The sequence below is a fragment of the Leuciscus leuciscus genome (assembly GCF_965113295.1).
Source record: "Leuciscus leuciscus genome assembly, chromosome: 1".
Taxonomy (NCBI): Eukaryota; Metazoa; Chordata; class Actinopteri; order Cypriniformes; family Leuciscidae; genus Leuciscus; species Leuciscus leuciscus.
In genome coordinates this window covers 65091249-65103607 of record NC_138725.1, presented here as the reverse complement: position 1 = coordinate 65103607, position 12359 = coordinate 65091249, and the positions used below count along the sequence as shown (strand labels likewise).

Below are 12359 nucleotides of genomic sequence, written 5' to 3'. Positions count from 1 at the left end.
ACTCTCACTCGCGTCTTTGGTTGCTAGAGGACCTAATTTCCATAACTCAGGCGTGCTGCGATTAAACTTATGGATACGTTTAAGTTATGGATAACATTCCTAAAACAGTGGAACGGTCTATCTTTTTTCTATAACAATCTTGTCTCTTCCCCCGTCGATATCCAACTATTCACAGACACAGCGCCTTCAGTGGGCTTCTGGGGATTTTGCGAAGGATGCTGGTTTGTGTCTCCATGGCCCCCCAAGCTTCAGGACACACCACAGTCCTCAGCACTCTTTTGTTGTAGCAGGCCCTCTTGTTGTAGCAGCCTTCCTGTGGGGGGAAGAATGGGCTGCAAGCAATATTTTAGTGCATTGGGACAATAAAGCAACCCTTCAGTGCATTAATAAAGGTGGTTCCCATTCACCCGCTCTGATGCCACTTCTAAGATGTCTCATCTGGATCTCAGCGTGCGATCAATTTATCATAATTGATAAACACGTCCCCAGGTCAGAAATCAAATCGTTGACTCACTATATCGCTTTCTATCTCGTCTAGGAGAAAGCAGTTTCTCCTAGAACCCTCCAGTCCTACGTAACAGCATGGAGATGTTTCAAAGTATTCCACTTTTCGGATAACACGCCGTCCCCCAATTTTTCTCTCCATTCAATCTCCTCTTTTATCTCCTACCTTAACAACGTTAAGGGCTTCCAAGTCGGGTCCATCAAAGGTTACCTGAGCTGCGTAAAAATTTTCCACAAATTGATTTATGGCGCTCCCTGCCCCGGGATAAATAATTAACAATCCTCCTCCTGATCAAAGGGATTCAACGATCCCAACCCACCCACCCTAACACCTTTTTTGGTTTTCTTAGATGCTCTGAACTCGCAATCATTTACAAATTCAATCCAACAATCCAACAATCCAACAACGTCGGTGGTGGTCGCGGCCCTCCCGATCGCACATTCCAAATTACGCTGCTCCTCGTTTGTCGGCCAGTAGGGATCTCCAATCTGACACTAATCTGCTCCCCGACCGGGGTCCCAAATTATGCGGCTCTGCATTGGAGGTTGCACGGGCCTTCCCGGTCAAACAACCAGGCTTCTTCTCGAAACGCCAGCCCGCCAAATCTTGGTGCTCATTTTGGGGGGGTCTTTAGTCTGGTGGCTGTCCTTTGCTCATTTGCTTTTTGGGGGAGTACTCTTGAGTTCGGGCCAAATTCTAAGCTCAGAGCCCTCCCCCCGGACAGCAGGTATATATGAGGTATATAATATTATACAATGCGATATTACAATATTATATCAAACTGAAATTTTCAATTTAATTTTGTAACAGTTCAGCTAGTCTCTCCAATTTATTAGTTTTGCCTGTCTGTGCATGTGTGATCAAATGCAGTGACAAGTTAGGTCACACACATATGCAAATTAAGGGGCATGTCTTGGACTTTCAGACATACTAATTTATTTACTTCTAAACAATGTGAGATACTGTTGTTTTATCTGTGACTCCATGTCATTTGTGATTTGCAAGTTTGCATTTTCAAGATTTGCCATGTACAGGTCTTTTGTAAAGTGATCCGCATACCCATGGTTGATTTTTTTGTACTAGTGACTTTGCATTGCAGTTCAACTCTCTCACAACAGAACTGCAAATCAAGCAAAGTCTGGGCTTTTTTTCTCCATATTTGCCATACACAGTAGTCATAATTGAATTGTCTATCAATGCCAAAGTCACAATCCTTGGCTGAGTCACGAATAGATGCCATGGTTTCCCTAATGCAGGGGTGTCCAATTCTACTCCTATAGAGGGCCACCTTTTTGGCAGTTTTTGGCATTGGCACAGCAATTATCAGAATAATGACATAATGACACAGGTCAATCATTGCTCTGGCAAAACTTAGGCTGGAATATATACATTGTGATTCAAAATGAATATATACATGTGTGATTCATACATGCGCCCACTACTACTATGCAGGTCACAGTAAGCACATCAAAATGTGTGATGGACGTCAAAACGGAATGTGCATATTTTGTTTGACACATGCTTCTCAATAATCCTTCTGATACCTCTTTTATCAATTAAAGAGTTGTCTGTGCAGAAAGAGGATGGATATCTTTCCCAGATTCTCCCTGAACTGGCACTTCACCTAGACCTATCACATCAGAGCCATCAACATGGACAATCAATCTGACCTATGTGTGGCAACAGTTCTTTTAGTTTGTGAAAGTCTTCTTCGCATTCAGTTAAATATGTCTTAGAGGAGCCGTGTTTTTTCTTGTCCAGTTCGTGGGCTGCCAATGTAGCAAAATGGAGAATGTTTTTCCTGTCAAAAAACAAACACACTCTAGAGGTTGAGCTCCAAAGAGAATTAGAGAAAGTTCCAAAACATGCAAATCAAACATGGGTAAGAACTTGCACACTTACTAAATACTCCCAAACAAATTTTTAATAACAAACCATGTGGTTTACGTTTCAACGCATGCAAGTTCTGATGAAGACTCGCATGAGTCAAAATATTAACCACAGGGTTTGTTATTAAAATAGTTTTAAGCATTTAGTAAGTGAGAGAGGTAATACCTGCTGAATTGTCCAAAAAAGCTCATGCTTTACTTTTTTTTCTGTGATATTCATTTGGCTTCCAGCTTTTCCATGTGTGGTCTATTTTTGCCATGACCAATAACGTAACCTCCCTACTACCTTCAGCCCGAGATATGCTATAGGATCCAGCACTCCTCCGTGACCCTACAGAGGATAAAGCAGTATGGAAGGTGGATGAACGGATAAATAAGGTAACCTACAGTTTGTGTCCATGAGTATTTCTTCTGGTTAATGGTCAGTTATGCCATTTAAAGCCTTTAAAAGATATTTTAGATGGTAGAGAATGTCTTTCCAGGACCTACTGTAGATCACCACATCATCCTGGTAACAATCCATTAATCTTTAAAAAGTAGTGCCCCATTGACACAAAATGGCATTATGATATACTGGTTAAGCCCATGGGAAAGCTGTACAACAGGGGAACTCAATCCTTATCTACCTTCCTGCAGAGTTTATATCTGACATTATTCAAACACACTTGAACTAGGTAATCAAGGTTTAGCAGTTATAAAATGCAGTTGTGTTAGAGCAAAGGGATGAAACTAAACTCTGCAAGAGTGTAGATCTCTAAGAGCAGGACTGATCCCCCATGTGTATAGGAACTACAGTATGAATGAGTAATTGGAACTTGCTAGTATCCTTTACAAATACATGATATAAAATAACCCTTGTAACTTATTTCATTAGACTTTCTAGAGTCTTGATACATAATCATACAAATCTGTTTCTCCAACTTGTGAAACCCTCCATCAAGAGCAGCCACATACAGTAACACACAGCAGTCATGCTAGTGCACGCAAACTGGCAGCAGAATCGTGCACCTGTGCTCTATGTTTGCAATGAAAGAGGGAAAGAGACTGTCATGAGGGCCTATGGGTCGGTGGTATAAAACCAGGACCAGTCCCAAGATGCAAATCAGCCCCCAGACCGAGTTTTGGAGCATGTAAGTCAGAGTCAAGGGAGAGGTGTTGTGCGACGGGCTGGATCATGCCTCACCGAACCCATTTATTCTCTCTGATCTGACTGACTTTATGCAGTCTTTTCACTGTCCTGATAAATATAGTAATCTTTATAATAATGGCACACTGTGCTTTTGTAGGAAGTATTACAGATTCAAGTTCTTAAATGTTTTGTCAATTTGGAATGAGTAACATTTTGGCTAAATTACTTTCAGACAAAATGATTTTTTTATTATTCCAAAATGGACATGTGGGAACATTGTAGGCAGAAAATGTAAAAATTGAAAGATCTCTCACTTTTTCTTAGAAAAGCTGCTCTTTCCCATTACTAAATTGGATCCATATGATTCAAAATAATCCAAAGTGATCCTAATGAGTAAGTTCTAAAACAACACACTATGAGCTTTTACCAAGAAAACACCCACCAAAACAGTTCTGATCCTGTGAGGACAGATGAATCTAGAAAACACAGTCTAATTCACCATCAGGGACCGAGTCCAGAAAGCACCTCAAAAAAGACCCTGCCTCCTATCAACAATTGCAATTCCTCCTGCGCTCGTGATGTTTATAAAGGCGACTCCACAATCTGACCCGCATCTTTACGACTAAAATCATCTATCTGGTAAGAAGAATGCTTTTTCTTGTCTTGTCTTTTCTATCTTTTCAATCTTCATGTTATGCATATTGATAGTCCTAAATACTTGCCTTAATAATGTCATTATTTGTGCCATAGGCTTTTTTCATTAAATTAATGGTTGTTTATCTTGCAGTTGTTTAGGTTGTGCTGAGAGTATGTTCAACTATTCTAACTATAAAGAGTTGTTAATATTACAATGTAAAATGACACTGATGGTAATGGGAGATCTTTGGTACATTTTTTAAACTTTGAAGTTTTCATATAATAGGATTGTTTTTCATCATTTTTATAACGGTAAATAGTAAAATGTGTTGATTTAAAATTGTACTTGCTAGATTTAGCCAAATTTAAAACTAGCTAAATTTTTTACCATTCAAATACAAGTACAAGACTGGTTGGTGGAAGGTGAAAAAAAGGTCTTTTGGAGAAAGGAAACTGATAATTTACTCATTCAAAGTTTTAATATTTGTCCCATTTGTCCCAAAACATCTTAACAGTACTGATGCAGTACATTTTTGGCAAAATTAGAAGAGAAATCAGTATGTGAATTCAGTAACTGGTCATACCAGCAAAGTGATTTAGAAATTTTGCAGAGTTTAGCAACATCATTTTGACTAGCATGTGGGAAAACAGTGTTTGTTTCCATAACTGATTAACATTCCTCTGCTATTATTTTGGTGAGAGGACACTCACTAATAATAATATAATATGTTTTTACTCATGAGTCCTCTTCAAAAGAACACAACCAGGAGCCAATTTTTCTCTCTCTCTCTCTCTTTGCATTAATACTGCTGTGCCTTTGCAATTTATGCCTTTTCTGGTCTACTTTAGTCATGATGGAGTCAACACTCGAACCAAGTGAATATAATGTATTTATCATAACATTAATATTACCAACATTATTATCAGTATTATAATTATAAACAGTCAAGCCTTCGTTGGGGGTGTCTGGCTCACTTGGTGTAAGATCAGTCACAAGTTGGATTTCAAAGATGCATTAGAAGAGCACACAATCAATTTTTAAAAGAGAGTTTGTTTGCCATAACTCTTGCATGGAAAATAAGAGAATATGTGACTGAATCCCTGGCAAACATATTTATTCTTTTTCATTTATTCTGAGAATTGATTAGCTTTACCTCTGTTGTACAGCACTATTAACAAAGTTTCACCCCACTACATTTTTGGCTTCAGCAGAAGTGAAAGGGGTGGTAGGGAGGAAAGTAGCACAGGGAGCACAAAAAAAGTGACCAATAGGTCAATTCATTCATTTATTTTCAATTTAAGGATACAAACCCTTAAAACTGCCTCAAACTGCTTTCACCAGTTGATGAAATTATCAATCAAAAACACACCTTCTTGCAATCTATACTTTCGCTAAGTTGGTGTTGTGCCTGTAACAGAGAAGAGGGTGGAGGGTTGTGGTTGAAACTTGTTTGGCTATTTCCCTGCCATAGTGTAATGATTATGTAAATTAAAGTTGTTTCAGATATAGCATACGTGGTTACATTTTTTTCTTCTTCTCTGAAGCATGCATAAGACCATTAATATACATTAAGGGAGTAAAAGGTCAGTTCTGTTTTTATGTTGACTTTATCTTGATTTAAAGCAGTGTTTCCCAACCCTGGTCTTTCAGTACCGCAACAATAGACATTGTAGATGTCTTTCTTATCTAACACACCCATTTCAGGTGTTGGAGTCTCTACTTTAACGAGCAAGTTGAATTAGGTCTGATGGAGACATACAAAAAGTTGTGTAGTGTTGGGCGTACATTGGGACCACGGTTAAGAACCACTGATTGAGAGTGTGTAATTAGTTCACAACAGACTTCTCAAATAACTTTAACACTTGTCAAAATCAAGTTTCCAATTTCCCCCTCTAGCTGGTTGGAGTCCCCAGAGCTGAAGGAGAAAAACACAATTGTTTAAGATCAATCCCTGGGAGCCTCCTTATCCTTTAGCAGACGTACCACTGGAGAGAGTTTAGCCTGAAGGCAGAAAGAGTAGGGCCACAAGGGTCCTTCTGAGACCCTGGTGGAGCAGTGGTACAGAGAATGACATGACAAGAATACATGAAGCTTGCTGTCCCTACAGACCTGACTTAGGGTGGTGCTTCACATAAGCTCTACTATAAAGGAGACAGATGAACCACATAATTTGTGGTTTGACATGTTTTATGTTTCCGAACTTTTGTTCTGGAGGACCCCCAGCAGTGCATCTTTTGCATGTCTCCTTATCTAACTGTAACACATCTATTATATCAGGTCTTGAAGTCTATGGTGATGAGGTGTTTGATTAGAGCAGGGATGTCCAGTCCTGGTCCTGGAAGGCAAACTTCCTGCATGATTTATTTCCTACCCTAATTAAATGCGTCTAAACCAGCTTAAAATCTTCAAGATGACTAGAAACTTCCAGGTTGGTGTGTTGGGCCAAGTTCTGCAGAACATTCACTCTCCAGGAGCAGGATTGGACACCCTTGGATTAGGGAGACATATCACATGTGCTGTGCAGTGTTGGGGGTCACTCCAGAACCAGGGTTGGAGAAAAACAGTGTTAATCATGAATTTAAATCATGCAACAGATGACATTCCTGGCCAATCAATTTTCATGTTAAATCAATTCTATTCACAATGTACAAGTGAAGCTCCCTTGCATAGTCAAGTAGGCCCTTATATAGCCAAGCTGCGGAAATGGGGCTGGTCTCATGTCAGTCTATTATGGACCCTGAATTCCCTCTTGACAGTTGTTCTGCACAGATGTGTTTTTGTGTACTCTGTACTTGTGTTTGTGCAGTGGCTCCCCTCCTGTGGGTATAAGTAGCGGGATAACAGGAGCATATCCCCAGGGGAGACACTGTTTGTTATAGCTGATGTATTGTCAGATCTCAAAATTTGAGATGATCCATGAATTGCCATTAAGATTGAATCTTCTCAGATGCCCTGTACCAAAAATAACTCATTACCACTCATGAAAGTGTACAACTCTGCTCCTAAAGGACTACTTTCCTGTGCACTTCAGTTGCAACCCTGCACCAAAACATGAAGTTATCCTGTCATTCTCAAGTAACCTGAACACCTTGATTAGCTGGTTCAGGTTTATTTTATTGGAGTTTAAGCTAAACTCTGTAGGACAGTAGCACTCCAGGAACATAATTGGCTACCCCTGGGGAAGACCTTAATGGACTTTCCAAGTCTATGAAGCTTACAGTATAATTCCACTTGTACAAATGCCATGTTGGCCTTACCTATTACGGCCTACGTCAGGGTTACCAATCCTGAATAGCTAGTTTCCTGCATGTTTAAAGGCCCATGCATGCAATGGAGCTAAACTCTGCAGGATTTTCCTGTCCAGGAGCAGGATTGGCTACCCATGCCTCACTCAGAGGACATAAGCCAGGGATGTCCAATCCTGTTCCTGAAGAGCCAATGTCCTACAGAGTTTAGCCTACCCCTAAACACCTGTGTGGTTTCTAGTCAAGGCATTGATTAGCTGGTTCAAGGATGCATTATTGATATGCAGGACAGTGGCCCTCCAGGAGCAGGTTTGGTCAGCCCTAAAATAAACACTTCACCACACAATTCAATAAAACAATCTAAATCTGATATCCATTTCTAAAACATATATCATTAATGTTAACAGGAACACCTAATTATATTGTCAGATATGTTCAATTATCTTTATAATGTCATTTTCTCCTCCTCCAGAATTTCATTCATTAGTTTCAGTTCCTTAGAAGTCATGGAGGGTCAACTATGTCACAACACAAGAGCAAGATACATCCTCAAAAGCAACCTGAATTCCTCTAACCTAACGACCGATTCAGTCAATGCAACGCACGCCTTCAGTGTGTTTGAAGGGTGCGAACAAATGGTGAGTGGTATCCTTTTTGACCTAACTATACAGTCCTTCAATGTGATCATTGGAATACCTGCCAACATCCTGGTCATTGCAAACTTAATAAACACCCGAAATGAGCCTTTAACTTCTGACATCTTCCTGGGCTGCCTGGCTTTCATGGACGCCTACTTCGGATTTATGACAATCATAGCATTCCTCAATCTCTACCACTGGAGGAGTGCCATGGGTTGGATGGCTCTGAAGTTCTCCTTTGGCGTTAAGGACACCAGTGGGCCGCTCTTCCTCTCGTGTGTCTGTCTGGATCGATTTATAGCCGTTCTCTTCCCCATCGCATTCGGACAGTTGAAGGACATCAAATACAGGATCGGTCTGAGCATCGTGGTTCTGCTGCTCACTTTTGCTTATGCTTCGGCCAAAACTGTTGGTGGCCTGCCCAACTTTGAAAAGGTTTTCACTGGTGAGGTCCTGTTTGCTTTCACCTGGATGATGGTGTGTAACATGGCCATCCTCAGGGCCCTGAAACGCTCACGAGGCTCTGGTAAAGATGAGATGCATCCTATGAAAAGAAAGGCGTTTAAGATGGTGCTGTCTATCTTGATCATCATCGTGAGCAACTATCTCCCTCCAGTTGCTCTGTTCCCCTTTGAAGACCACTATCCACATAAGATCTTCACTTGCTATGTGCAGCCAGTGGGTTATGCCTTTTTAAACATCAGCAGCACTATCCAGCCCTTAACTTATTTGTCCCGCCTGGAGAAAGTACCATTCTTGCCTGAATCTTGTGTAAAGAAGTTAAGCTGCAAGAAACAAGACAAGCCCTTAAAGGAATGATAACTTCCGCCTGAAATAATGTCTGAAATATTGCTTGAAATATTTAACATCCTACTGTAGCTTAATAGTACTGCATTTTCATAGGTCTTCGGTTTGCAATATTCCTTCTATGTAATCATAATCTATTATAAATTGAACTTGGATCTTTGTAGCAAAAATAATTATTGTTCTGGAGGTTTTAGACTCTATCTCTGTTATGTCTTTGAATTTTAACACTGAATTCTGAATATCAAATCATTCATTATGCAAATATACAATGTTTGTAACTTTATATTTTATGAATTCTAAAGAAAACATTCAAAGGTTCATTTAAAGAGTTCTGGCGCCCCCATGTGTAACAAAGCAAAACTTATTTTTATCTGTTTTTAATGGAACCCAGAAATAAATTTGTTCAAACATTTTGTTATTTGTCATCCTTGACCTTTTCCTTAAATTGATGAATGTATGTTAAAATGTGATCCCATGAGGTTTTGTTGTTTTGACTCATCATCAGTGCATCCAGTGGCTTTATCTTTTCTGAGTCTCAGGTTTGTGTTGTTTCACGAGCTTTCACTGCAGTCAAACAAAGCTTATTGGGCCCAGTCCTCCGCCAGGGTATCCAAGTCCTCTGCTAGGAAAGCTAGGTTACAGGTGAGTTAAGATCTGGATAACATTCATAACTGCAATACATGCACCCAATAAGGGCGATAAGATCTTACATGCAGGGATGTCATGCACCTCGTTTTTTTTGGAGGGGACACCAGTTACAGTTCTGGCACATTTTCCTGAGGCTGTGAGTCATGATAGTCAAGTGGTGTACTTTATAGTATGCATGCATGGGTCTGTGTTCAAATCCTGATATAGTATAAATTCTTATAATAAACCAAGCAAAATTGCAACTGAACTCAACTGCCAGCGATCGTCCTGCAACAGCGGAAATTTACTTTTTGATAACACCATTTGTGTTTCTTGGGGGGGAAAACCCTACCACAATAAAAAAATAAAAAAAAATCATTAGGGCTATTTACTATTTAAAATTATGAACTGAAACAAGAACAAACAATCTCTGCATTTGGAAAAGCATTTTGTGAATCAGAGACGTTTGTCTGCAGCTCTTAACATAGATTCTCTAGCACGTTTTCACAAAAGGGTTGACATTTAAATGAATATATTCTATATATTGTGTCAGATTTTGGCCAACAACCAGTATACAAAAAATCCATTCTTTCTGCTCAAATCATGCAGGGCTAAATCAAATATTTAGCCTTAAAACAGAGAAATTCAACAAAAGGTGACAGTTTTGGGGCACTATTAATTTTGCATCTACAATAACTGTTGAACTTAAAGGGATAGTTCCCCCAAAATTTTTAATTAGCCCATAATTTACTCAACCCGAAGCCATCCTAGATGTATATGACATTCTTCTTTCAGATGAATACAATCGGAGTTATATAAAAAAAAATGTCCTGGCTTTTCCAAGCTTTATAATGCCAGTGAATGGGCACCATTTTTTTTAAGTCCATACAAGTGCATCTATCCATCATAAAAGTGTCCCAAAGCGTTGCATTCTTGTAAGAAAAATGTCCATATTTAAAACGTTATCAACTAAAATAATTAGCTTCCGCCAGACGGCCGTACGCAAGTCGACTTGCGCCAAAAGAGTGACACTTCACGATGTATGACGTAGGATGTAGGAGTAGCGTAAGCTTTGACGCCTCTCGCGGCAAACAAACAGGGCTGGTCAACCGCGTTCGTCATTAAGTTGGAAGTTGCATTTAAAATCCATTTGGATAAAAAATCTGAGAGGACACGTGCCTCCTCAATCTCTGAGATAATCACTGACAGATTCAGAAAACAATGTGCATTTGTTTGAATGTTTTTTAATAGCAATAAAGATAAGCTTGCATATTAATGTGTAGAAATCAAAATTGTAAGACAAGCAGGCACATTAAGGGCATGTTTACATGACATCGATGTACTTAAAAACTGAGAAGTTTTTCTTCTATTTTCAAAATGATCATTTCTCTATTTTAAATGATACTTTCATGGGGACACCAACACAGGCTTGGATAGAATTCGCAAAGGATGCTTGCTTTGCGTGTAAAAGTATGGCAATAACTTTTCTGTAAAGACCTGTTTGAAAGCGTATATAATTTCCTGACATGAAGGCTTTGAAAAAATCACCTCCCCTCTGTCCCAGTTCAGCTGAACCAGGACCCTCTGCAGTTTGTCCTCCACTTTTAGAGATGTTGGGGGTGATGACATAGCCCTGTATTGCCCATCACGAAGACAGATGGTCCAGAAGCCATTCTCTGGTCTCGCAGGTACTTCCTGATTTCTCTTCACACGCTCGCTGGCCAAGCCCAGGATCCAGTCCTCGTTGTCACCAACCTCGACCTCCCAGCTGTGGCTTGCTGAGTTAAAGGCAGTGCAGCCCAGCACCTCTGCGCTGATGTGGAAACGCTCAGGGTTACTGGGGAGCCCTTGGTTTGGGGTGCTATAGTGGAGACTGGTGAGGTCACCGGAGAGCGTCAAGCAAGGGTGGGCTGTGTTTGGGTCCAGAATTATTGGGCCTGACAAAATATGTTGAAAACATATAGTGAGCATGTTTACATATACACTGATATGCTGATAACTCCCAAAAATCAACTTGATTGAATTAACCAACTGTCCTTGCAACGCAAGTAAAGTGCGTTTACAAGACTTTATTTAAAAATTAGGTTATTGCCTGGTAGTGACATGAAAACCCAATCATTCGTGTATCTGACTCTGAGTATTCCAGTTGTTATGTGAGAACTGATGTTAAATAAGCCGAATTTTCACTGTACGCTTCACGCACAAACATTTGATTTGGCATAGGTTTTATGCCAGATGTCCTTCTTGACACAACCCAGACACAAACTCATTTACACTTACACACACTTTTACGACAGGCAGTTTGGCATATCCATCTGACTTGCATGTCTTTGACCTGTGGAGGAAACTGGAGCAGCCGGAAGACATAGTACCTTTTGAAAACCCAGTCATCTTTGTAGTGTTGGTATTTTCCAAACCTTGATTTGGATTTGTTAAAATTTTGTCATTATATACTTTTCAATTTTGAACCGATGCTGGAACACACATCATCTCTGCATTTGATTCTGTTCAAATCATATAGGCTAAATGTCATATTCTGGCTTTAAAACAGAAATTCAATAAGAGGTGACACTATATATTTTGTGCACCTTTACTAGTTTGGAATTTAATACTTTGAATTAAAGTTTTGAGTCCAAGTTTGTTATTATTTCAATATTGTTTGATCATGATTCAAACCATTCTTTCTTTGAATAATTCTATTGTAGTTTGATTGAATTATAGCTAATATGACATCACAAAATCCCAATATGCAGTATGTGGTCCTATCCTCCATTATTAACCCAGCTTTAAATACTTATAACTATGCAGTAAAATAAATGGACTACATTAACCCAACACAGGGTTTCAAAATAAACCAACATGTGTCCTTTACTTTAAAGAGG

At 39.6% G+C, this 12359-nt stretch overlaps 2 protein-coding genes across 2 annotated transcripts in view; one reads left to right on the top strand and one right to left on the bottom strand.

Moving 5' to 3' along the window:
• LOC309497871 (G-protein coupled receptor 183-like) overlaps positions 1–8862 on the top strand; it is a gene marked incomplete at both ends in the record, with an annotated part of 30584 nt that extends 21722 nt beyond the window's left edge. The window contains one exon of the mRNA XM_082168251.1: positions 8077–8862. Coding sequence (XP_082024377.1) covers positions 8077–8862 — 786 coding nt within the window. The remainder of the gene's footprint in view (positions 1–8076) is intronic.
• Positions 8863–10701: 1839 nt separating this feature from the next.
• LOC309505949 (zinc-binding protein A33) overlaps positions 10702–12359 on the bottom strand; it is a gene marked incomplete at its 5' end in the record, with an annotated part of 6704 nt that continues 5046 nt past the window's right edge. The window contains one exon of the mRNA XM_082179422.1: positions 10702–11414. Coding sequence (XP_082035548.1) covers positions 10885–11414 — 530 coding nt within the window. The 3' untranslated portion in view covers positions 10702–10884. The remainder of the gene's footprint in view (positions 11415–12359) is intronic.